The following is a 27642-nucleotide window of genomic DNA, read 5'->3' as shown; positions in this document are numbered from 1 at the left end:
TGACCTAAATATGTATTTGTACAACAAAAAATAACAATTCTTCCAATGGCTGAATAAATAATTACAAAAAATAATATCCAAAAATCAACTGAGTTTCGGTAAATGCATCAGACATGTGTATATAAAACCTTGTATGATTTGTTTGTTATACACATAGTTTCAGATGACTTCATGCTTCCAGAGATCTGCACAAATAAAACACCTAGCAGTTGTATGACATCTGTTTTAGGGTTCAGGAAGTGTCATTAATATACTTTTCACAACCTTAAAAAAACAAAGAATTCTAAAATAAATATTAGTTTCCCCTTAACTACTAACACAAGATAATAATAATAATAATAATAATAATAATAATAATTATTATTATTATTATTATTAAACCCCCTAATTTTCCCTGTAAGAATGTGCATTCTCTTACTCAATAAAACAGTAAGTAAATAACCAGGTAAAACGTTTTTAGTCTTTGAGGCCTTATTTAGCGACCTCTAGTGACAAATTGGCGGTTATTACAGTCTGTCCATGGGACAACCTGCGACGCAGAAAAGTTCATACACAAAATACATTTGATATTAACAAGCCTTTCTTACATTTACTTTCTTTATTCTGAAAGGAATGTATTCTGGTTTCTCTTTCTGCTCTCCCTTTTGTGAGGTTAAGGGTGCAGACTCTACCTGTGGTTTAAAAGGTTTTGTGTTTTGAGAAATTAATAGTGCATTCTTTTTCTTCATTTAAATTCAAAATAAGCTAAGCATATGTCTTTATTCATAGAAAGGGCTGAAGAACAATTTCTCTTAGTAACAAGGCGTTCTAAATATCTACCATAGTTATACTGTATCTTGCATGCAGCCTGGGCAAATGGAAATGTTTCTTGAGCGTCTCATTTTCTGAAATTTGCCACTCAATGAACTGGAAAAGTGTGTCCTTCTGTTTTGGGAGAATTGTACTGTATGTGGTACAGTTTTAATACTGCAATTTGTTTTTTTAATGCCGCCTTCTATTCCTTTACTGTCAGTTCTGTGCTTCATATTTTGAGACAAACCACTGCAGCTTTCCTTAGGAAATACTTAGAATCCTTACTTGTTTAAAATATAATTGAACATTTATCACGTGATGAATATTTTTGTTATGAGTTTTCATAAGTTCTCCTAAAAGATAAGCTTTAAGCTAAATACGCAAGCAGACGTATTTTTTCCTAAGGGAACAGAGACAGACAGTATTAAATACCTTATTAAGCAATTGTGCATCCCATGTTTGCTGTCGGAAATACTGTCAAAATGCATTACAGCTACTGTGAAGTTATTTCAAACTTCCCTGAAGGAGAAAAAAAGAAAGGGGTAGGATGCACATTAATTTTGCCAAATCTTTTTTTTAATCTAATTATGGCAAAAAGAGACTTTACCTTTGTTTATGAATTACATAACAAGATGGTAGATGGAAAAAATGAGAAGATATGCAAAAACAGAATCTGTACATATGCATATATATTATATCTTGTATACAGTATATTGCATGTGTTTTCTGACATTTGGTATGTTACAATATTCATATATTAACAATGCATAAAAATACATATTTTGAAGGGTTTCTTCCTATCAAAATATCCTTTATCTCACCTGGGTTGTTACACAGGGTTGGCTTGATCAGGTGGTAGTTTTGAACAAAGGTGGATCATACACTCTTAATATGCTAATGAGTCCTCAACATGATGGCCCAGCCAAAACAATTTCCAGAACACACTTCCTCTCTTTTTCCCTGAAGTATGACATTTTGCTGCATGATTAAATCCAGCAAATAAGTGTACCTTTGATGTGTGCAAACAACACCTTTGCAGATGGAAAGGCTCATAAGTGCACTTTTCTTCAAAAGCAAACTGTCAAATATTTTTTCACATCATACTCAGGAAATGATGAAGATGTGCAAAAAAATTACATTGCAGCCTGTCTTATTATTATGCTCAAAGAGGTTAGCATTGTATAATTAATAATTAGGGGTGAAATTGTGTGCTAGGTTTCTCAAGGGTTTTCCAATACTTTGCTCTCTCTAATGAAACATTTAATTTAATATCAAAGAAATTCAAAATATGACAGTATATTGAAGTTTCAATTAATACACAATTGTTTCAAGAATACAATGATATTGGAGAAGCTTTGTGAATAGTAAGAAAGACATGGAACTCAATGTTACAAACTCATGGTACTAGAAGGCTTAACTATCTTGAAAGTGTAAAAATAAATAGAGAATAATTATCTTTGAAAGTAGATACCTCTTTTATTTTCTAAAACAAAGTGATCAGTGATCAAATTTGTAAAAATATGGAGTGAGAAGTTGAAGGACAGTTTTGTCTTCTCTTGTACTGTGAATATAGAGTTAACTGATATTCACCACCGCCACCCCCCCCCACCCCCCCATATTAAATCCATCCATCCATTTTCAACCCACTTCATTCATTTCAGGGTCACGTGGGAGCCAGAGCCTGTCCTGGAAAGTAACTACAGCTGGACGGGATGCTAGTTCATAAAAGAGCACACACAGGCAGGCACAGACCACCAGGGCCAACTGTCCCATAAACCAGTTACCTTACCAGTATGTCTTTAGACTGTGTGTCACCATGCTGTCCCCCATTATAAATACAGTACAAATGATTAGAAAGGTTGATAATAAGAGAAGGCTATTTGGCATATCTTGCACACTTATTACCTAAATGAACCAAAGAAAATAATCTAGAGATTTAAAGGTGCCGTGGCTGGATACCCTATACCAGATATCCACATCCTATTGTGTAAAGGAGCATTCCATACTCTCTGTATTAAATTAATAACCTTTTAGTTTGAATTATGACAGAGTCTTTGCTTCACTACAGAGCATGAAAAAGCCCTATGGGCTGAACCTATCTATACCTCTTAGCATTGTATAATGTTTGATTAACTCTTTCAATCTTGAATGCTTCAGATTGAATAGATTTATTTCCTTTAACCTGCCCAATCTGAAAATTCCCAGAGACCAGGAATTATTAATTTTACTCTTCAATGCAGTACACTTACAATCAGACTGTAATTTGGGGGATTTTACATGCAGAAAAAAAATATCGTACAACAAGGACTAGATGACTTGTGAAAGCACATTAACATCATCACTGCAACCAGCTTGTAGGCAACATTGTTCTATTAAACATCTCTGTTTTCTGATAGCTAATTTATGTCTTAAGTTGTTGGCGGTGCTTCTTTGTTAATGAATTGTCTGAGTATTGAAGAGTTTTCTCTATTCTTCTTTCTGGGTTTGCATATGTTTGTTGCAAAATTCATACAGTAAATTGTAATTGGCATGTTAGCATATCTTCTAAGACAGCGACTACTGATTGTAAAATTGGCAGCTCTGTATAAGCTGCAGTAGTAGTTCAACTATGATCTGCAAAATTATAATAATTGCTTACATTTATATAGTGCTTTTCTAGACACTCCACTCAAAGCGCTTTACAGGTAATGGGGACTCCCCTCCACCACCACCAATGTGCAGCACCATCTGGATGATGCGATGGCAGCCATAGTGCCCCAGAACACTCACCACACACCAGCTCTCAGTGGGGATGAGAACACATAAAGCCAATTCATGGATAGGGAATATTAGGAGGACACGATTGGTAAAGGCCAATGGGAAATTTGGGCAGGACGCTGGGATAACACCCCTACTCTTTTTGAGAAACACCCTGAGATTTTTAGTGACCACAGAGAGTAAGGACTTCAGTTTTATGTCTCATCTGAAGCACGGCACCTTTTTACAGTATAGTGTTCCCATTGCTATGCTGGGGCATTAGGACCTACACAGACTGCAGGGTGAGCACCCCCTGCTGGCCCCACTAACACCTCTTCCAGCAGCAACCTTAGTTTTTCCCAGGACGTCTCCTATTTAGGTACTGACCAGATTAACACCTGCTGAGGTTCAGCAGGTTATCATTTGTGAGGTGCAGGTGCAGGCTGATATGGCTCCTGGCCAAAAGCCCATATGGCAAGCAAATAGTTTCAACAAAACGGCAACAGAATGAATGAACACAATTGGCATTTCTTAGATATGTATTGAGCCCATTTCCTACCTATAACAGAATAAGAAATTCTGACTTTCAAATATACACAAATAGCTGCAGAAAGTCAATATTATAAACATGTTAAATTGTTTTTCCAAAATTAACTTAGAGGAACTCAGTATTTCATCCAGTCTAATATTTAATATCATACAATCATTAATTTACAAATTGTAAAACTTATTATTGAGTACTTAACTGAGAGAATTGTGAATCTTTTCACTGGGTTCAAGAGTTCTACACTGAACAAAAGGGTACGTCTACAGCTTCACAGTGTGTTTCATTCTGGCAGATTTAACAAGTAATGAAACAGACACTTAGCAGACCTGAGCTGTCATTCACAGGAAACCATACAGTACTTGAGTATTTTTTTATTTCATGGAGAGAGATTCTACTACACAAATTTAAACAATTTAAGCCATTGAACTACGAGATCACATTTTAATGTGCAGCTTTGAATGACATGTTATGGCACAATTACCCTTCTGGGCTACAGACATTTTTCAAGATGTTTAATGAGATTGCATAGAGACTAGGTTTGAGGCATACGTCCCCAGGTGAAATGTGTCTGGAATATCATCCTTTTCAGTCTGTTTGATTTAAAGATAGTGAAACAGATGTTCTTCAGTCATTATTATTCATACTTTAACTAAAGGCTGCAATGTGGAATTACAATTAGCTCTTCCTATGTTATTACTGATGTTCCTTATTGTTTCTGAAAACCAAGGTTTGAACTTTCTTTCATGCTTTTTTATTTTACTTGCCACAAGTCAGAAATCAGGAAAAAAGCAACAAACGTTGAACCATCCATTATCAGAAAGCTTATCATCCAGGTTCAGGTTGCATAAATGCAGAATCTATCCTGGAAGCCAGAGTGCAAGGCTAGACAAGAATCACACGATTGCTCGTGCCCTTGGGATGGGATATCAGTCACAATTTAGAATAGCCAATCAAATTTAGTCAGAGAAAACTCACAGAAAACAGGCCAGACTCCACATTAAAGGCTCCCCAGTCTAGAATCAAGCCTTAGGACCCAAGTAATAACCGGCAGCATTGCACCAAGCCAGCCAATAAACCTTAATATGGATGTGAAAATTGAAGTAAATATTAAGGCAAGCAGCTGATGATTACAAATTGCATACATAGTTTGTGTCAAACTTTAGAAATGAACTGTCAGTTAAGTGTTCTATACAAGAAAAACTGTATCTGAAAGCATACACATACAGTATATCAATATACTAATTTAAAAGTCACAAAAAGACAGTAAAATGTTTCTTTTGTATTTTTTGTATTTAATTTGTATTTGTATTTTGTGATTTAGAAAAAAGTGATTAAATTAATGTGATGAAATAATTTTATGAATATGGCCCACTTTATCCTTAAAACTTATGTAAATGCAAGTGTTGATTTAAAAAAGTAACATCAATGCTTGTAGAAAAAATAATGCAAATGTTCCACAGTATACAGTATGTTCCTAATGACAGTTTAATGTCTTGTAAGATAAAATCAATATTTGTATGACATATAACACCTTTTTCTTTTTTAGGGTTCTTGATTATTATAAATACACAAAACACAACAAATTATGTGGCATAAATTAGCAAACTGTCAGTGTCTGTGCTCCAGAGAGATGTAAGTGCTATGGCTAATGATGCAGTGATTAATAATGGAACGGCTGAGGAGGGAAAAAAAGACTGATTGAAATGCAACAACATTTGTGAACAGTAAACAACCATGTCCCAGACTGAAAAAATGGATCCCACATGCTGTGCATGGAAATTGCCCCAGACAGCGAGGGCTATTGTTTGACCGATAAAAAGGCAAAGGTTGCTTGTAATCAAATTTGAAGTTCCCTGGTCCTGGTAAAGAAACATTTCCCTGTTCACATGTGGGATTAGTTCCTGTGTTCTTTCCTTGTTATCACACAGTGTATTTTTAATGCCGTTTATTTCCAACAAATGGGCCCTGTGCAGTCTCCTGGACGGCTTTGTTTTGACGTGGTGGACATCTGTTCGCGAACAAAGCGAGCAGCAGAAAGTAAGAAGCAATCATTCATACTAAACAAGTCTTACTTCTCCCATATGTAGTAGTTTAATTACAAAGCTAGCGAAACTAGCGAAATAATCATAAAAGTATATTTAGTTTTTTCGTGCAATTATTTAATTGTGCTGAAAGGTACCATACTTCTAATAAAAATGGACAAATCAAAGACATTTCATAATATTTACATATTTAAATTTGAACGCAGTTATTTGATATTTAAACTAGGAAACGTAACCGTAGTGAAATAATATTTTGAGTCTATATTTCTGAAGTAAATATCTAAAACTAATCCTTTTTTGAGAATTATATGATTAGTTTACTGTACATACAGCACTGGAAAAATAAGATTAACAAATCGTTATTTGCAGGTTCAGTTAAAGAACAGTGATAACAGCATTCAAATCAAACTACGCAACTTAGACATATATTATAAATAGAGCTTTTACTCTGGAAATATCCGAAAATTGTTCGGCTGATGGTATGTGTGGGATCACATTGGCTTATTTTCGTTTTTTTAAAGAAAAAAAGGAGATTCCCATTATAATACTATAACAATGGCGCTATTAAGATCCACCACTCTGTATATCAACTGAATAGACATTCCTTTTGCTAAAGATTTAAAACATACCAAGCTCTTATACACTCAATTGATATTCCACTACTTGCACTTAATATTGTGAATAGTCAGTCAGATTCCGTGAATTAAAGGACAATGAATCCCCCTACACGTATCTGGCAGTTAATGTGATGACTGCGCTGTAGTGCGGAAGTTTCCGATGTGTGGGTAGCGATTGTGTTTCTATAGAGTCCTAATGAGCTTCCATGATGAGAATGAATACCTTTGCCTATTCACACTTTGTTCCAGAGCCTGAACTTTATGCACACTGAGCTCCACACAAAAGCTAATGGAGCCTGGGAGTTACTTAAAGGACACCCTATTACCATGATAGTAAACAATGTGCAGGGTCTCAAAATAGAAAGCAAAACAAGACAAAAAGGCTTTAAAAAGACTTAAAGAAAAAAGAAATAAATATATAATGGCATTTTATACTGATGTCTCCCCATCTCTGTCTGTCGGTTTCTATTTATCTGTCTTTATAGTTTTGTTTTACTGATAGGATGCAGTGGGGGATTTAAAACTTTTTCTCTTATAAGCAAGGCGCAATCATGATACGCTATTACTAAATATCTATTAGCTCATCTTACTTTGTTTTTCCAATATTCAATAAACAAATTACTTGTTAAAATTGGAACAAATTCCATAAACCACAGAGCTGTAGTGGAACTTTGATTTGCTCCCCATCTCATGAGTGTAGACTTCCCAACATTTTTCAACAATTTGAGACAACTAGTCATTTTCTCAGGTTGGGTTTTGTTCTTAACATCAAACGTGGGAGCAGAAATATATCACCAACTAGGACTTTCCGGGAATACTCATATATCTGCTACTTAAATCTTCTATAGTACTTAAAACCCCACCGTAGTTATTGCTATAATAACAGGCTGCACATAATGTGTTTGGGTATACAGAACAGGTTATTCCCAAATTGAACAGCATCAATCTTACTTCTAAGGTAATCTATGTAGTTAAATTCACAAGCACATTATTTAAAAATGACTACCATTACCTGAAGTTAAGTTACATACAGTACTCTCTGAATATTGGGACAGAAAAGTCTTAGTTGTTATCTGTGCTACACAGTCAAGCAGTTTAATTTGATTATCATGAGATTAATATGAAAAACAATATAATATGGACTGTAATGGAGTAATTACAATTATACGTTTGATCATGTTAGAATTAACATACAGTGTACACTTTGCATTCAATCCAATGATTTCAAGTAACGGTAAGTATTCTCTTCAACTAAATTTTCAAGAGTAAAAGTCAGTATAGCTACATGACATCTGCAACCCATTCAGCTCACCAGACTCTCTCTACAATCACTTGAGATTCTTGCCAAGACTTTGCTGCAGCCATCTCCAGTTCTTGGGATATTCTGACTTCAGGTTTTGCTTTAGCTTGTAGATTGAATGGTAAATAAATTGTAAAAGTGACTCGGCCGATCTAAGATTTTTTCATTTTCTTCTCCTGATGAACTTTATTGCATTTGCCATATGCTTTGAGTCACTGTCATGCTGTGCAGTGAAATGCTAAGCAATAAGTATGGAAGCATTTTTTTCTTCATAAGGTGTCAAAATATGTATGTAAAATGAATAAGTCAGCATTATTTTTATTCTTATTATTGTTGATGATGAATTGGGGTTAACATACAGTACATGCCCTGGCCAGGACAATACTGTACTGTACCTCCACCATGCTTCACAGATGACATCCTGTTCTTTGGAGCATCTGCAGTTCCTACCATTGCTTTGGTAATGGTTGATCTTGTTTCCATCTGTTCATAAATATTCCCAAATATCTCCTGGCTCATCTTTGTACAAACAATTTCTGATATGGCTTTTCTGTTCTTCTGACTGAGGAAAGTTTTACATTTCGCAATATAGCTTATGGAATTCTGCTGTCTCACTCTTCTGAAAACTGCAAACAAAACGTTGACCTTCATACCTTGAAGTTGTATCAAGAAATTATTATTACAGTTCATTGTGAGAATCCCAGTTTAGATCTCACTGTTCACATTCCGTTGGAAGGCACTGTATATACTGTGGAATATCTCCCCTTTTGGTTGGTTGCTCAGGGGACCTTGACACGTAAAATACTACCAATCCAAAAGGTATTATTGGCTTTATTTTAAAGTAGTTTTTAATGCAAATAAACTTCTTAAAGAAGTAAAAACACATCTAAAATAATAACCAGTACTGGCTTTAGAGACTATTCAACACGATTCTCTCTCTATTTTTTTCTTTTTGGATATCATTTGGAATTTGAAACTTAAAGGAAGTGCTATAAAGTGTACATCAATCCAAAAGTGAAGTGATGTTTAAATCAGACATCCAGGACTTGGAACACCTGAAAAATAAATAAATTAACTCATAAACCTACTTCTACTGCATCTGCAGTTATGATGTTATACAGTATTTTACTGGCAGGCTTTTTGTTTGAAATTGGCAGCAAAGCTTGCCAAATACCAAATAACAAGGTTGTGTACTTAGAAATACACAATGAATGCCAAAAATGATTTTCAAATGATTTAGAGTACATATCCATGGTTGACAATAATTGCTGTGGAGACTTCAGTAGATGTGGGTTGTAACGTTCCCTTGATGCACACTGCCCCCTAGTGATAATTTTAAGCACTCTTCAGCTTTTACTCTTAATGAAATCGGAATTTCCCTGTTTTCCAACAAAAATCATCAATCACCAGTTATCGATGTACTGCATTTTAGCAGATAATAGCCCAAATTAAATCCTCTCACAGCTTGCCCCTGACTTATATTACATATGGTATTAATCGAGGTCAATAAACTACTAAGGATCAATTTTTCAGAGACTGCTGAAGCCAGGGCAGATCAAGAAAAGTGAACTAATTCCACTGTAATCCCACCCAGATGACATACACTGGTGGTACTGGTCAAAGCATTCTAAATTATTACTCATACTGTTCCTTTTTTAGTGAAGGAAAAATGTGTTTCCAAAATTTTCATTAGCAACAATGTCTTACTTAAAAACAGTTATCCATTTATAGCAAGACATTACATGAAAATTGTGGGTATATACATATAGATTTATAGCATTATGAGCTATAACAGACATCACTCTTAGTACAGTAAATAAAATAATTTTAATAGTCTTGCTGTTTCATAACTACTTTTGTTTTTCTAGATTATATTATTAAGCTTTACACAGTGGTTACGAGACAGATTTGCTCCCTAATAATGTTTGCAAGCATTGTGTTTCATTTAAAGGGTCTGCATTTTACCTGTAACTGATCAAATCATAGGTTATATTACATGAAATCAATACATTTGCAACTGAAAAAAAAGCTTGACTGAGATTTTTAATGAAGAAAATCTCACATACAAAGCCACAATTTTGACATAGTTTTTGGGATACATACCTAATCAAAAGTTGTGCATTGTGCTTATAACTCATGGCAGTACCATGTTAAAATTACTACGCAAACAATACTTAAATTAAAAGCACAGCACTGCAGGACAGTACCATTCATACAAAATACAACAGTGGGGCTTTGTGTGCTTTACGATTTGTGAAAAGTTCCTAAGACTCTGTCAAAATGTTCTGGCGAGGTGGGCCTCCACTGCCAGTGTTCCTAAATTGCTTAGTCGATCTTGACACATTGTTAACTGCAAAACATTTTTTACTCTGGCCAGAGTGCTGAGTGAACGTTCTGCTTGCACAACAGTAACCAAAGGTGTGCAGAAGATACGTTTATGTTTGGGAACAATGTGACAATTTTCATGTGGTGAAGGCTGTTTAATAATTCTAATGGTGTGCCCAAGTGCCCAAGATTGGCAACATGAATTGTTCTCAGGTGTTCAAGTTCATTCACTAACTCTTCTGATATGTCAACGCTTATTTCTCAACAAGTATTCTGGCCTTGCTGCACGTCTTCTTTATTCGTACATCGGTACTTCCTCAGCACACCACACAATGCCTCCAGGTTCTCTGCAGCTTTGTAACGCATCGTCATGTTTCCAATGACGCAATTCAGAACAGTAAAAAATGATATGTTTGAGGTGATCTTCTGGACTGCAGTCTTCTACTTCCGCTGTTGTCACATCTGGAAGTCTTTTCGTCCGTTTATGTCTTTTCTCAACCAATGTTAATAATGAGTCCACGTCACAGCTCTCAGCAACAATCTTGCTTTCAGCCAAGATAAAATCCCAGTTGTCTCTTAATTGTTTCAGGTCTTCAATGAGGCCATAGACATTCTCAACCTCACCATCAAGTGAGGTGTCTCTGGCTTGCAGGACTGTGCTTCTGAAGTTTATCAGTGTGAGGACTTTAAACCAAATGAAAGCCATAAGAATGGACTCAAACGTATTCAGATAGGTCTGAATGCCTTCTAGATCCGAACAAGTCTCGGCTGTTACAACTCCTGCACAAGTTAAAGAGCTTTCTTTATCCCTGTAAGGTGTGCCACAAATGGCTTCACACTGTCTACCCAAGTAGACCAACGTGTACCTGACAAGCTATGCAGAGAACAGCCAATGCTTTCTGCAAAATTATCCATCTTTGAGGGCTGCTGCTAAACACATTCTACAGTATTTGCACAACTCCAAAGAACATTATCATCGCCATCGACAGCATTCAGCAGCGTGAATGAAAAAAAAGTTCAGGCTGTGACAGGCACAAGGTGAGAATGTTGCTAAGGGGTTGTCTTTTAGAATAAGAGCCTGCATACCCTTGTAGGAGCCGCTCATATCTGGTTGATGTTTATTCTGCTGTGAACACAATCAGGCTCAAGGTGGAAAAAAATGTGGGAATAAATGGCAGATGACTCTGGCAGTGGAAATTTTAAATGAAAGTATGTAATTTCCTTATTTGCGCATCCATGCTGGAATGAGGGGATGTTTGTTCTGCTATAGTGTATTAACAACTGGGAAATGTAAATGTTGGAGTTAAAGTAAAATAGATAATTAGGGCTTATCTAATTATAAAAAACAAGTGAGATGTACATTAACTTGTCTGTAGAACATGAAAAGATTTTTAAAAATCCGTACGACCTTACTCCATCTACTCCAGGCTTTAATGAGAAAATTCTACTGCTCACTTTCAGTCACTGACGCTCATATACTCTTGCAGCTGGCAGCAGGTTGCCTTTTTAATTTTCTCCTTCTTTCAGTGTCTTGTGTCATAATTAATAGTGCAGACCGTTTTTCTTTTTTCTACTGTCAATTATAACTTCCTCTATCTTCAAAGTCAATAAGACTGTTTTAAAACAGCTTTTTGTCTGGCACGATTCACATGTTGACACTCATGCAATAATCTGGATATGCACACTCTTCAGAATAATCAAACAACATTAGCAGTGTATGTGTCACAGCAAATATTCTATTTTTGTCACATTTTTCACATATTATCAAAGATTATATTTTCACCTGAAAAATGTATGAACGTTTATTATGGGTTCTGAAATACTACAGAATATAAGACATGCACATACCTGCTTGACGTGACTTTTATTGGTGCTGCTTAGATTTAACAATATTAAGTATTATACAATATAGCATTAAAAGATATTGGTATGAAATAAAAAGTGATAAAATATAAACATGTAAGGCAGTGAAATCGTCTTACAGGATGCCATTTAAAGCATTGTATTCTGTATCAAAAGTTTAGCACCATTATTTCTAACACCAAAAAGGGAGGCTTAGTAGCTTTTCCCATATGCTGTAAATGAAGGTAAATACCTATATTTTCTAACCAGAGAACACAAGTGGAAAGTATATGGAACTGCTTTTTAAACCAAGGACAGGAGGCACTTCATCACCTGATGCATTGTGGGAGTCTGGATTCTTTCAAGAAACAGTTGAATGAACGCCTTATTTCAATTAACTACTAACTACCAAATCTATCTACCTAATTGGTAATATTTGCTGGCTTTTTTCAATTATGTCAACTGGCCAAGGTCCTGAGGCTACAAAGGCTACAAAGCATTCTCAGACCACCACTACCACCATCATGCTTGACAGCTGGTATAAGCTTCTTATTGTGAAATGCTGTGTTTGGTCTTCCCCAGAGATAACAGCAGGTATGTAGCCTGAACAGCTCCAGTTTCTGACTATTTTATCCATAGAACATTCCTTCAAGAGTAAATCGATGTGAGCAATGTTCTCACCACTGATTTATTAGTAATGTTTCTATTCCATACAGTGAAAATAGCATTTTGAAGTGCTATCAATATTTCTTGTACCAGTTCTTAGTATGTTCATATACTGTAGTGGTAATGGTTTTAATAAGTTAAACACCTCACATACTACGTCACTTTCTCACAGGTATGGCAAACTGGAAAAACTATTTGTAAAAAGACAAAGAATAAGACTGGGTATGAACAGTCCCTTGTAATTTTCAAATTAGTTTTGTACTTGGAAAGTTATAACACAGTCAAAGGATAGGTTGCTATCTAACATGAATGAAATCCTGCTAACAGCGTATGGATGTGGAATTAGGATAGAACACATATAATGATAAATGAAGACCAATGAGATTCAGCAGAAACATTTCCATACAATCGTTGAAAAGCCATGTTCTTTATTTCAGTTCAAAGCTTCTCAACATATGCCTTGATTCAAACATTGATACCTAAATTCTCTAACAAATTAAACCGTCTTACTGTACTAGATCCTGTGCAATATTATTTACAGAATACAAGCATGCCTATCCTGTTTTCATAAAAACAAGGACAGAAATTATTAGATTTTTTAATCATAATAGTAAATAGCTGATAAAAATGAAACGAAAATGCAGTTATATTATCCATTATAGACATTTTAAGGCCCATAAAGTATTAGGCCACACCCCATTTCATGCACAAAACTGACTGAATCATTTCCTGCTGACTAAATGGTATCCTGGGAAACGCCTATCATTTTGAACTCATTCAAATTTTCCATTTTACATGATATACAAAAATACTGTACTGAACTGATTACTGGACTATGTAACCTATCCAGTTTTGTGTGTGTTATTTTGCTATCTATTTTACCCTTATCTTTAACAGAAACTTTTTGTATGCAAGTATGAATGTTTTCACCAGATAATTGCATTCCGTTATCTACCCCACTCAAAAGAATTAAAGTAATTGATGCCTATCCACCTGTAAAAGGTTACAAAATATTTTCTAAAGCTCTTGGGCTCCACTGATCCCAGTCAGGGACATACCTGTAGTCTTGAAATGGAGAAGATTTGGGACAGTAGCAAATCTTTGCAGAGTGGCCGTCCTGCCAAGATCACTTTAAGAGTGCAACAAAAAATTGTCCAGGAAGTCACAAAGAACCCAAGAACAACATCCAGGGATCCAGGGATCTGAATGACTCTCTCGCCTTGTCTAAGGTCAGTGTTCATGACTATACCCTTTAGAAAAGCACTGGGTAAAATAGGATTAATAGGAAAGTAGCAAGGTGGAAATCATTGCTCACTAAGAACATTGATGCTCGTCTCAGGATTGCAAAAAAGCACATGGATGACCCTCCATGGAATAGAAACATTACTAATAAATCAGTGGTGAGAACAGCAGCAACCTTCGTTTTTCCCCAGGAGATCTTCCATCCAGGTACTGACCAGCCTCACACCTGCTTAGCTTCAGTGGATTGTCCATTGTGAGTGGCAGGGTGATATGGCTGCAGGTGGTCTTGACCATCGCTGGTTTATCTTAAGTGCTTCCAATATCTGCTGCACCTGTGCTTCTTCTATGCTAATCTTTAATTAATACTGGCCAGCAGCCATATCACTCTGCAACTCACAACTGGCAACCTGCTGAAGCTAGGCAGGTGTGAGCCTGGTCAGTACCTGGATGGGAGACCTCCTGGGAAAAACTAAGGTTGCTGCTGGAAGAGGTGTTAGTGGGGCCAGCAGGGGGCGCTCACCCTGTGGTCTGTGTAGGTCCTAATGCCCCAGTATAGTGACGGGGACACTATACTGTAAACAGGCACCGTCCTTCGGATGAGACATAAAACCGAGGTCCTGACTCTCTGTGGTCATTAAAAATCCCAGGGTGTTTCTCGAAAAGAGTAGGGGTGTAACTCCGGCCTCCTGGCCAAATTTCCCATTGGCCCTTACCAATCATGGCCTCCTAATAATCCCCATCTATGAATTGCCTTCATTACTCTGGTCTCCTCCCCACTAATAGCTGATGTGTGGTGAGCGTTCTGGCACACTATGGCTGCCATCGCATCATCCCGGTGGGGCTGCACATTGGTGGTGGTGGAGGGGAGTCCCCATTACCTGTAAAGCACTTTGAGTGGAGTGTCCAGAAAAGCGCTATATAATTGTAAGCAATTATTATTATTAATACTGAGCTTTGTCTTTGTTCAGACTTAGAAATGCTAAGATTTATTTATTGATGAATGCCCAAGTGAAATATTTGTTTAGGATGTTAACCATTTTCTTGTCATCATCTAAAGTTTTGCCATCTTTGTTTTATGGCATTTACTTTATCCCTCACTGTTTGTTACTTTGCTGTTCTTTTTATCCTTTTCTTCAATGAGTAGCTTACTGAGTTTTAATAAATTTCACAAGTAATGTCCAAGCAATTACACAGCTCACGTTAGAGACAAAGTCACAGTGACATAATTGACTTAAATAGATCACTGCACATACCATAGTGAAAGATGTTCTTGCAACTTGGAAATATTATACACTATGCCATCTACATTATGTACAGTATATCCATTTTTGTCAATGACTTGCCTATGATTCTCCTGAACTTCCCTGTATAGGTCTCGAATGGTTATAAAATATAGAATACTGTTAAAAGATTATGGATAGGACCAATGTGCTAATGCATCTACCATCTCTGTGTGAAGCATTTCATGTTTATGCTACAGTAGATACATTATTATTATTTATCTTTATTGCTTATAGTGCTTTTTAGTCACCATCTGAAGGCACTTCACAATAAAGCAAAGCTGGAATGAAAAATGACAAATGAGTTTCCAATACAAAATGCAGATCAGAAAAAAAATCTAAATTCCCAAACAAAATAATCTGAATGTTGCCAACATCATAAATTGTCAAACTTAAGATGTCTCTTTAGATAAGATAAGAAGAGCCATTCAATCAAAGTTATAATTTTGGTCTTTTCAGAGTTCAGATATAAATAAAAGTTGCATCCATTTTCTAAACAGCATGATGGTAAACAGTTCAATGATTAATGTCAGGATGTCATCAGCACAGGAATAAAAACTATGGCCATACCTACAATGAATCTGACCAAATGGTAAGATATACTGTAGAACCTGAACCCAGAAGACTGGAACAATACCAGAATGCTATAGAATGCTTTTTAACGGATGAACAATGCCACATTTGTACACATTGTATAAATCTACCACTATCATTGATATCATGCACATCTTGTGTGTTTCTTAAGCTTGGGAAGCAGAATAGGTGTCTTAATAATAATAATAATAATAATAATAATAATAATAATAATAATAATTAGAGAGTTTTCAATCATTGCACCTATTCCATAAAGAATATAAAACATTCCAAAATATTCCAAAAGAATATACTGTAAATATGATGCAGAAAACCCTGTTTCCCCAATATTTTATATTGTTTATCTTTCCTTATTACCTATAACACTTGAATTATATAAATGACTAAATGTCTAATGTCTTTCCTGCCAATAGAAATAAACATGGTTAATTCTAGTACCTGCCTGATGTTACTTTCAATGTCTGAAATAACTGGTTATATAAAACTGAAAGAGACATTCATAATAAAGGTTCTCTTATACATTTAGTGTATCCTGAACAGACTTTAATTATAAGACATTAATTCATCAGTTTCTTTTTTTTTCCAATTGCAGCTTGCTTTTTTTACATTTCACTCTTAATTCAATTAAGTGTATGAATTAATTTTCAATTAAATGTAATGTAATGTTTAAAAGGCATTGCTTGGTGGTGTTTTATACATGGTTTACATGGTATACATTAAGTTAGACAATTTAACATTGTGTTATCACTGTTTTTAGTTATATTGTGGTAGTACCAACATTTTGAAGCATTCCCTGTGATTACCAATCTGCACAGCTACAGTATTTCTATAGTATTTTGCAACTGTGTTTTACAGTGCTGTCACAATGTTATTCTTTTGCCTTCGGTATGGTGAAGCTTATATATTCTGAAATTTTAAAGGGACCTGTAGTATGATTAATCTCACATCACTTGTCACATGTCATTGATACAAGTGCACAATCATAAACTCCTCTAGCTGTGTTCTCAACAAAACTATGAACGCTTTCATTTCCTTCTGGGGACTTTTTGTGGAGTCTGTAGGGGTCTCCAGTCCTTATTCTGGGCCTCCACCACACCAAGCTCTCAGTTACACAATTGAAACCCAAATTAAACTACTAATAGGATTAATTTAAACTGTTTGATTGTTCTTAGTTCTTAAACATGTTGCAGATTAACAATTGCATTTCCTATGTAAAATAAAATTCCACATTTTTGAGTGGGAAAAAATCTAATTTTCCAATTAAGCAACTTTTTAGTTAAATTAAGACTTTATTTTTAAAAAATGATGCCACCACCTCTAAAACAAATTATTTCTACCAATTTAAATTTGGCTACCCCAATTTTTACCCCAACCATTAAACTCACATAAATTACAATCCGGCATCTCATACAGTAAAAGAGCTGAAAACACTGTATTTCAAAAGCGATAGGGATAGGTTTTCAAAATTCCATACCGTTTTATTAAAGATGACCTATTTACAATTAGTTATGAAAAAAATAGTTAAAAATCAAAATGCAATTAAAAGTGGTAAGTGGATTGTCGTGCTGTTTAGACCTATATGATAAACAAAACTGTACAGCAAAACCTCCAGGGCGGCAACACTATTACATTCTGGGAGGAGACTGATATTACACAGTTCCTGTCATTTGTGTGACTCGCAAATAAGGTTTGAAATAAGAAAACATAGCAAACAGACAAATTCTGAGTTTGCATTAATGACAAGGCAAATACCCAAATCATAAAACTTCTTGACGAGCTCGTTTCAGTTAACCGTTGTTTGGATTTTCTTTTAAAACTGGATTAACAAAGATGAATACGGATAATGCAACCGAAATATTTGAGATGGATTCGGATTCGGAGATTGAGCAAGATCCGGAGGTTAATATTGAGATGATAGACGAACCGGGTAAGTTCTGGAGTCAGTCCACTTGTTGATTTTTAGGGTTTGTTTATTGTGTTCTTACCCCGAAGCAATCTGTCGAAATAAGAATGGGTGTAACAGGAGTGGTTGCAAGAACGCAAAAAATAGTTTCATTAGAAGGGATAAAGTGGTCAGCTTCAGGTTATACAAAATGAAGTTTCAGTTAATTTTTTAAGACTTACTAGTCAATGAACTGCCATATTATAGAGTAGGTACAGTAGCTGCGTTAACGTGCGAGTTGAACGTGAATAATTCTGCACTGAAAAGTATAAGAAAAATACAAAAAACAATGTTTTGATTGTCGATTATTTTCCCCCACACACACCTGAAGAAGACTTTTTACTTTCACGTTATTTTTTCATTGTAGCATTAATCTCTACTTGTTCCTTACCACATAATTGTTATTCTTATATGTTAAATTACTGTTGTCGATTCCAAGTAAAAAAATAAACGCCAACATGTTTTGAAATAATGTCTCCGAAGAAGCCTAGTTTTTTTTAACAGGAGAAGCATGTTGTACGTGAATGTGCCCCTGGAACTTAAAGACAATGTTAAACCACGCCAATCGCTTTATATGGCGTTTATAAAATAGGGCGTTTCTGCTAGTCCTTTGAATAAAAACATATGTTTTACCATAAAAGCTGGTAAGCAGCTTTTACGTTGCTTAAAATATTCCATCTCCTACAGTGTTATCGCCTTTATAAACGCTGTGTGAAGAGTTTTGGGCGGGCGTTACATTGTATAACCATTTTGGTTTTTTAAAATGACGTTTCGGCCCATCGTGTCTCGGGAGACACTTAGTCACAAATTCCTTACGCACATCTGTACTTCTCCACATTTTTTAAAATTTATTCGAACTAAGTGTACCCTATCTCTTAAGGGAAGTTCTGACTCAACTTTCTTAAGGCAAGCTGAAACTAATGTTTACGCGTAAATAAAAAAAGTTAAATCTACTACTATGGGAAATCCAATCCAATCCAATTTAAGGACATTTTCAATAATCAAGAAGAAAGTCAAAATCGCAAAGTCCAAGAAGGCTAAAGCCTGCAACTAACCGTAGTAAACAAAACTGCCTACTGTACTGTATGTGACATAAGCATGATAAAACCGTAGAAAATGTTCCATGTTAGAGTCATATCTCTCATACAGTTTAGCGTTTTGAGTTTGATAACTTGATTTTTTCTTTAAGAAACATCTGGTAGGACTGTAAACGTTATTATACTGTATATGGATACCTTTATAAATTAAGTTTAGCTAGAATACAGTAGCAGGATCACTTTTTTGTGATCAGTCTTTTTGGAGCAATGCTTAACAAAATATCTAGTGAGATTTAGGGCATTGGGAATTATTCTGAAGACTCCTAACCCAGGGTTATTCAGTAACTGCTACAGCCTGTGTGCAAGTCATGCATGACACTCAGTGACCTGGCCATCTCTTTACTAATGTGAATTGAGATGGTAAAGAGGTTGAATTGTTAAACATATAGTGTTTTTTTAAGGATGAAAATGTGCTGTACAATGCATTCCAACACAGAACCCAGCAAAGTATTTTATGTCATAAATCATGACATAGGAACATAGCGTCCTTAAATTGCGAAAGTTCTGTTTTTCTGGTGATATGGTTGCAGGAACGCATTATATTGACAGGATAAAAATATGATTCCTTACATATCTATTAGGTGTTTAGTTTACATAAAAATATGTCATGTAGAGTTTAATTCAATCAGTTTTGGAGATTCTCAAATAGGAAGGCACAATGCAGTTGCAAAAACCTAGAAATGTACTGCATCTCACACTTCCAGTCAGTCAGCTTCCAGAGAACATTAAACACATACTTTTGTTTACTGTATTGTCCTTGGTGCAGATGGTTTCACAACACAGCAAGTGGGAGGTGGAATTGGAAAAATCATCTGTTGACATGTTGTTACATGATTTGCCCTTTGTTTTGCAACACACAAAGACCTACTTCACCTTCACAGCACAGAAACCGCCCTAGTCAAAGTTACCAACGATCTCCTAATAGTTTCTGATTCTGGTTCTCTTTCCATACTCATCCTTCTTGATCTCAGTGCTGCCTTTGACACTGTTGACCATAACATCTTACTTTCTCGTCTCGAGACTGTGTTTGGAGTCTCTGACACTGCCCTCAAATGGTTTAAGTCTTACCTCACTGATCGCTGTCACTTTGTCTCTCTCAATGGGTACAGGTCTGAAATTGGTCTTGTCAAGTCTGGTGTTCCTCAGGGCTCAATACTGGGCCCCTTGCTCTTCAGCATTTACATGTTCCCACTTGGTCAGCTTTTAAGATCACATGGCCTCAGCATTCATTTTTACGCTGACGATACTCAAATATACATCCATACCAAACCGACACTGATGTGGCTGTCTCTATTCTATCTAATTGCATCTCTGACATAAAAATTTGGATGACTCAAAACTTCCTTCATCTTAACTGTGACAAGACTGAAGTCATGCTTATTGGTACCCCCCATAAACTTTGTAAAGCCAGTCCTGTAACCCTGTCTGTAGATGGCTCTGTACTTGAGCTTCAATCAAAATTGAAAAACCTTGGGGTTATATTCGATTCTGGCTTAACATTCGACCCACGTGTACAGCATACTGTCAAAACATCTTTTTTTCACCTTAGAAATATCGCAAGACTACGCCCTATGCTATCATTAACTGTGGCTGAAAAGCTGATCAACATATTTGTATTCTCTCGAATTGACTACTGCAATGCTCTACTCCCTGGGGTATCTAAATCTACTCTGAACAAGCTGCAGTATGTCCAAAATTCAGCAGCCAGAATCCTGACCAGGTCTAGTGCAAGTGTTCACATTACTCCTATCCTGGAGTCCTTGCACTGGCTTCCGGTCAAATTCCGCGTAGACTTTAAAATCCTCATGCTCACCTATAAGGCTTTACATGGCTTGGCACCTCAATACCTGTCTGAACTTTTATCGCCCTACTCCCCACCTTGCAACCTCCGCTCTTCAAATTCTGCCCTCCTTACTGTCCCCCAAGCCCGTCTACATTGTATGGGCGACAGGGCCTTCTCCTGCTATGCCCCCAAGCTCTGGAACTCTTTGCCCAAGGATATTAGAGAGTCACCTTCTCTAAACTCCTTCAAATCCAGACTCAAAACCTTCTTCTTCAGAAAAGCCTTTACTTAACTGGTTCCATTCTTCACCCCTCTGCTCTTCTTAATACCACCTTCCACGGTCTCCTCTATCGTTATTGTTGTATTGTTGTAATTATAATTGTCTCCTATCTTGTGAAATCTTCTTATTTATTGTTGCAGTCTTCTTATTTATTGTTATTGTCATCCTGTAAAGTGCTTTGAGAAGCCACCTTTAAAGGCGCTATATAAAATAAAGTTTATTATTATATTATTATCCCATGTTCACATGGGTTTCCTCCAGGTTCTCTAGTTTCTTCCTACTGTCCAAAGACATACTGGTAAATTAATTAGTTTCTGGGAATATTGACCCCGGTGTGAGTATACAGTGGTGTGAAAAAGTGTTTGCCCCCTTCCTGATTTCTTATTTTTTTGCATGTTTGTCACACTGAAATGTTTCAGATCATCAAACAAATTGAAATATTAAACAAAGATAAGACAAGTAAACACAAAATGCAGTTTTTAAATGGAGGTTTTTATTATTAAGGGGAAAAAAAATCCAAACCTACATGGCCCTGTGTGAAAAAGTGATTGCCCCCCCTGTTAAAACATAAATCAACTGTGGTTTATCACATCTTTGGAAAGCTGAGATCAATTTCTCTAGCCACATCCAGGCCTGATTACTGCCACACCTGTTCTCAATCAAGAAATCATTTAAATAGGACCTGCCTGACAAAGTGAAGTAGACCAAAAGATCCTCGTAAGCTAGACATCATGCTGCGATCCAAACAAATTCAGGAACAAATGAGAAACAGAGTAATTGAGATTTATCAGTCTGGAAAAGGTTATAAAGCCATTTCTAAAGCTTTGGGACTCCAGCGAACCACAGTGAGAGCCATTATCCACAAATGGCAAAAACATGGAACAGTGGTGAACCTTCCCAGGAGTGGCCGGCCGACCAAAATTACCCCAAGAGCGCAGCGACGTCTCATCCAAGAGGTCACAAAAACCCCACAACAACATCCAAAGAACTGCAGGCTTCACTTGCCTCAGTTAAGGTCAGTGTTCATGACTCCACCATAAGAAAGAGACTGGGCAAAAATGGCCTGCATGGCAGAGTTCCAAGACGAAAACCACTGCTGAGCAAAAAGAACATAAAGGCTCGTCTCAGTTTTGCCAGAAAACATCTTGATGATCCCCAAGACTTTTGGGAAAATACTCTGTGGACTGACGAGACAAAAGTTGGACTTTTTGGAAGGTGTGTGTCCCATTACATCTGGCGTAAAAGTAACACAGCATTTCAGAAAAGGAACATCATACCAACAGTAAAATATGGTGGTGGTAGTGTGAAGGTCTGGGGCTGTTTTGCTGCTTCAGGACCTGGAAGACTTGCTGTGGTAAATGGAACCATGAATTCTGCTGTCTACCAAAAAATCCTGAAGGAGAATGTCCGGCCATCTGTTCGTGACCTCAAGCTGAAGCGCACTTGGGTTCTGCAGCAGGACAATGATCCAAAACACACCAGCAAGTCCACCTCTGAATGGCTTAAGAAAAACAAAATGAAGACTTCGGAGTGGCCTAGTCAAAGTCCTGACCTGAATCCGATTGAGATGTTGTGGCATGACCTTAAAAAAGCGGTTAAGGCTCAAAAACCCTCCAATGTGGCTGAATTACAACAATTCTGCAAAGATGAGTGGGCCAAAATTCCTCCACAGCGCTGTAAAAGACTCATTGCCAGTTATCGCAAATGCTTGATTGCAGTTGTTGCTGCTAAGGGTGGCCCAACCAGTTATTAGGTTTAGGGGGCAATCACTTTTTCACACAGGGCCATGTAGGTTTGGATTTTTTTTCCCTTAATAATAAAAACCTTCATTTAAAAACTGCATTTTGTGCTTACTTTTGTTATCTTTGTCTAATATTTCAATTTGTTTGATGATCTGAAACATTTCAGTGTGACAAACATGCAAAAAAATAAGAAATCAGGAAGGGGGCAAACACTTTTTCACACCACTGTATGTGTATGCCCTGCGATGGACTGGTGTCCCATCCAGAGTGTATCTTTCCTTGCTCCTGTTACTGCCCAGAATAGGCTTCAGCTTCCCCATTACTCTGTATTGGATAAAGTGGTTAGAAAATGGATAGATAGATGATCTCTAAAATACTTAATTGAATACAATTATTTTATTTGATTGATGATGATGATTACATTTTTCCAGGCCTTTAGAAATTGATAACTCAAAGATCACCTATAAAACTTGGTGCATTGAAGCTCTCCAGGACCAGGGTGAAGACCTCTGTTTTAATTAAAGAAAGGTTTCTGGTTATACTACAGACTGTGCATGACAAATTATGTCAAATTTAAATGAAAACTGGTAACTAAGTAAGGCATTTGAGTCTGGCATATAACCTCTTGTAGCATCTGCACAGTATTTATGACAAGTTGAAAAAATATAAATGCCTTGTCACCTACACATTGATAATCAGACTACAATGACTATGCATAGAATGTTATGTTGCAAATCGGTTTTTGTTGTTGTTGTATTTCTTATACCTCTGCAATGAAGCACTTGGTTATTCCACCTAGTCTTTTTTGAGTCAGGAGGGAACTTTGATGAAGTTCAAGCAGTGAGTACTTATTTAGGATTTTTGTATAAATGTAAGATTGATTTTGCATATCTTACTGTATGGTTGAAGTAGGCCCATTCTTTATCATGTACAGCAAAGTTGTTGTACTTCAGCGAAATCCCCATAAAAAAAATATTAGTAAGCTCCTGTCACCTCACAAACTCATACATAGTCCCTATATATTGTGGCTTAGGTTCGCTTCAAGTTTAGAAGAAGTAGTGCGTTTGAATGCAATAATGTACTGTTCTATCTCAAGAAACAGATATAAGGTTTCCTTAATCTCCACTTAATTTACATTGTCTAAACCCTGTAACTCAGGATCTTTCAATAAGTGCTAGATGTGATTAAAAGATGTGGGGAAAATTGCAAAGGCTTGATTGGGAAATCAAGTGGAATGCCATTGCATCACTATCTGAAAATCTCTGCTCTGAGCTTGTTTTATATTATAAACCCCTGCTAAAGAGAGGAAGTATTTTCAGATTAATTACATGGTAATTTGGAACAATAGCCATATATTGTAAATACTTTCACCTTTCTGAAAAAGGACCACATGATAACATCCACAGAACCCATCGCCTTCTTTTATTCTTTTATGAAAGCTTTAGAGCTAATTCCTGAAATTAAAATCATGGAAACTTAGTGATTAGAAGTTAGTGAAAGGAGATTGTCTATTTACTTAAAGTGCACTAAGCATGGGTGGGAGATGAACTGATTGCAACAGCATAGAGACCAGGATCACAGATTGTGATTTAGAAATGAAGGCACTTTTTAAAATACTCATTTCAATATTTATATAATAATATAAATATATATATATGATGTTCATTCAATATTTAATATATGTGTTCACAAGCATTTCACAAGATATTATCAATATTTAAGAAACATATTTTGAAAACACTTTACATCCGAACAAAGACTTATGAAAATAACTTACATTTGAAAACCAACCAAATCAGTGCTTTTGAGAAAACAAATTTTGTGTCTCTTTTCAAGGACATACTAAGAATCAAAAAAGCCATATAAATGTTTTACACAAAACACTGCTTTGGAAAATTAGCTTTAATACCTTTTGTATGATAGTCCCAAAATGCAGTCTTTGTTCCCTACACAGTGGCTTGCTGTGTGTACCTAAAACAAAATATTAGTCTTTCGGAGACTCTACTGTTACTTTATTTAAAACTTGCATAACCTGGCATTTTCATATTGATATGTTTTATGTTATTGTTTTTTTGTGTGTATTTAATATGTGCTTTGTTGTAGTTGTTTAGTGTTTTCATGGGTATTTCATACAGTACAGTATCATATAAAATACTTTGGATATTTTAATACACAGCAACCTGAGGGTCATTGTTTTCTAAAGCCTGGCTTGACATAACACAAATTCACTGATTGTATGTCTGAACTGTCGTTATGGTTACTACAGTACAATTATTTAAACTCAGCTACAGGCAAAACTGCTGTGTAGGGCTTCCTATTGAGGTGAGAAACACCCATAGCAAATATTGTCAACTGTAGACCATGCAGTTACTAAGTGAGATTCTAGAAAGATTTAAGTGTGAAGTTAGTGGTTGTAGTTCAAAACATCTTCACTCACAGTAGCTGAAAAGATTATATGAAGAGTTTTGATTTTATTAAGTCAGAAAGGTTTATTAAAACCTGCATTTGCTGCTTTGGAGGGAATTTTGGGAATGTTTGTATAATGTATTAATAATATTCTATTTTATTTCATTTCGGACTCTCAATCTGTGCTGAACTGCACATTTTAATGCATTCTGTGGGGGCGTTTTGCCATTTAAAATGGAACAAATGTACAAGTAATTTTGTAAGTATTTTTATAACAAATTAAAAACCTGAACAAAAATAAAACAATGCAATTCAACATTAATATGTTGCATTTTAAAATTCTACAGTAATGTGGGACAGGAAAATTACTTAAAAGGAGTTTATGATTGAGGAAAATGGGAGACTAACAATGACATATTTTTTGGAACAATTTTCACTAGATGCCAGGTACTTAATTATGGAGCCAAAATGCAATCTATGACTGCTTTTTCTCCAAAATTTTGAATTGCCAAATGCTTTTTGTTATACCCTCCTGCTTTGCAATAGCCAATGATGTGTTTTTCACATTTCACATCTCAGCACACAGCTACAAATGCCACTCTGGAGGAATGAGGAAGGGTAGGCAGACTCCTCTGACCCGTTCACATTTGAGCCACCAGCTACACAGCCCTGTGGAGGAGGTTTATGCACATACAGTACCTCGCCCTCAAGGGCTCTGGGTACTACACAGGGGTCGCTGTGTGTTAACGTAAGTCCTGTCAGCTAAACTCTACCTCCAGATGTGCTCAGTTAATTGTGCATGCCACTTGGGGAGTCCCAGTTCAGCTAGTGACATGACCCAGACTCAGCCTGCACTCTGGTGAGCCCCTCAAGAGGCCCCTTATTCTACAGTTTCTAAGGGAACAGAATAAATTCAATGTTTTTCAATATGTCTATAGTGTTTTCCTATATGACTATATTTCTAATAAGAGGAAATCTATACAGTTACTGTACATGTAACAGTTATGTGTTAGAACGGCTGCTAATATTTCACTCATGACATATAGTCATTTGTATTACTGTAACAAAACTGTAGTAATATGTTTTTATAAGGATTTGCCTGATGACTTCACTCATATTGGAAAATAAGATGCTATACAGTTCCTGTGCAATGAAACAACTGATCACAATTCAAACCATAACTTCCATACTGCAGTCCCTCCAATTTCCTGTCTGGCCTGAGATAATATTTCATGATATAAATACATGAACTGTTTTCTTTTAAATTGATTTGTTATAGAATTTCTAGTCATGTGATTAGTCATGTGACAGCATGGTGCCTTGCAGCGCTAGGGCCCTAGGTTTAATTTCTGGGGTACAGTCTATGTGGAGTTTGCATGTTCTGCCTGTGTTCGCATGGGTTTCCTGTAGGCGCTCAAGTATCCTCCCACAATCCAAAGACATACTAGTAGGTTAATTGTCTTGTTGAAAATTGGCTGTGGTGTGTGTATATATTGTGTATGTGTATACTGTATATTTGTGTAGGCCTTGCGATGCGCCTGAATTAGATAAGCAGTTACTGAAAGTGATGTGATGGTGATGATGATACTTAGTCATAATTTAGTATGTTGTAGCCGGTAAATGTATGAAATCAACTGCTACATGTTTCAGTAGTTTCAGTTCTGCACAGTTCTGTGTGCTTGGACATTCTTTGTATAAAGGCAAAGCCTGTTACACTCATGCGAAAGGTATTTCACTCAATTTGCTCCAGTGAATGTGCTCCTGTTTAATGTTTCTAGGTGTTCATTGTAAATAAGAATTTGTATATGTATTGGTTAACTTTAATTTGTTAATCCCACACCTCATTTGTGTGATAAAACCACCACAATTTGAGCAGAATCTTCCAGTGAAGCTTTTACAAGATTCCACGGAAGAGTACACTAGTAAGATTACACATAACAGGAGCAACATAGTAAATGTAGTTCAAATACCCTACAAATGAATAAACTATACATTGTTTGCATATACAGTCGATAATATGAACACAAGTGATCACTTGCAAATGTTTTTTTGTGCTTTCCCTGATGACACATTTCCTGATTTGACATAGATGTCTGATTAAAAAGCTCAGTAATGTATTTTTTATAAGGCCACATTATTTTATAAGATTATCCACTTTTTAAAATTGTAAATTGTAAAATTTAAAAATAAAAAAAACATTAAATATAAGCATTATATAAGGCTAGAGTATCAGAGTATTTTATACTTTATAATATCATGATCATGATATACCTTTTACTATACAACAAGAAAGGACAAAGGTATTTATGTTTTAACCATAACGCTATACAAATAATACTAGTGAAATAAATGTGTTAGTTGTTCAATAATAGCTGTTTTAGTTATACAGTTATTATAGGAGGTAATAGT

General features: G+C 36.0%; 1 protein-coding gene across 1 annotated transcript in view; it reads left to right on the top strand.

The window, feature by feature from the left end:
- The first annotated feature begins 17638 nt into the window (after nucleotides 1-17638).
- ano6 (anoctamin 6) overlaps nucleotides 17639-27642 on the top strand; it is a 53988-nt gene continuing 43984 nt past the window's right edge. Inside the window, exon 1 of the mRNA XM_088923378.1 lies at nucleotides 17639-17910. Coding sequence (XP_088779504.1) covers nucleotides 17814-17910 — 97 coding nt within the window. The 5' untranslated portion in view covers nucleotides 17639-17813. The remainder of the gene's footprint in view (nucleotides 17911-27642) is intronic.

The sequence above is a fragment of the Atractosteus spatula genome, chromosome 8, assembly GCF_055471065.1.
Source record: "Atractosteus spatula isolate fAtrSpa1 chromosome 8, fAtrSpa1.hap1, whole genome shotgun sequence".
In the NCBI taxonomy this organism is placed as follows: Eukaryota; Metazoa; Chordata; class Actinopteri; order Semionotiformes; family Lepisosteidae; genus Atractosteus; species Atractosteus spatula.
The sequence above is the reverse complement of the archived record's forward strand: the minus strand, read 5'-3'. Positions and strand labels throughout refer to the sequence as shown.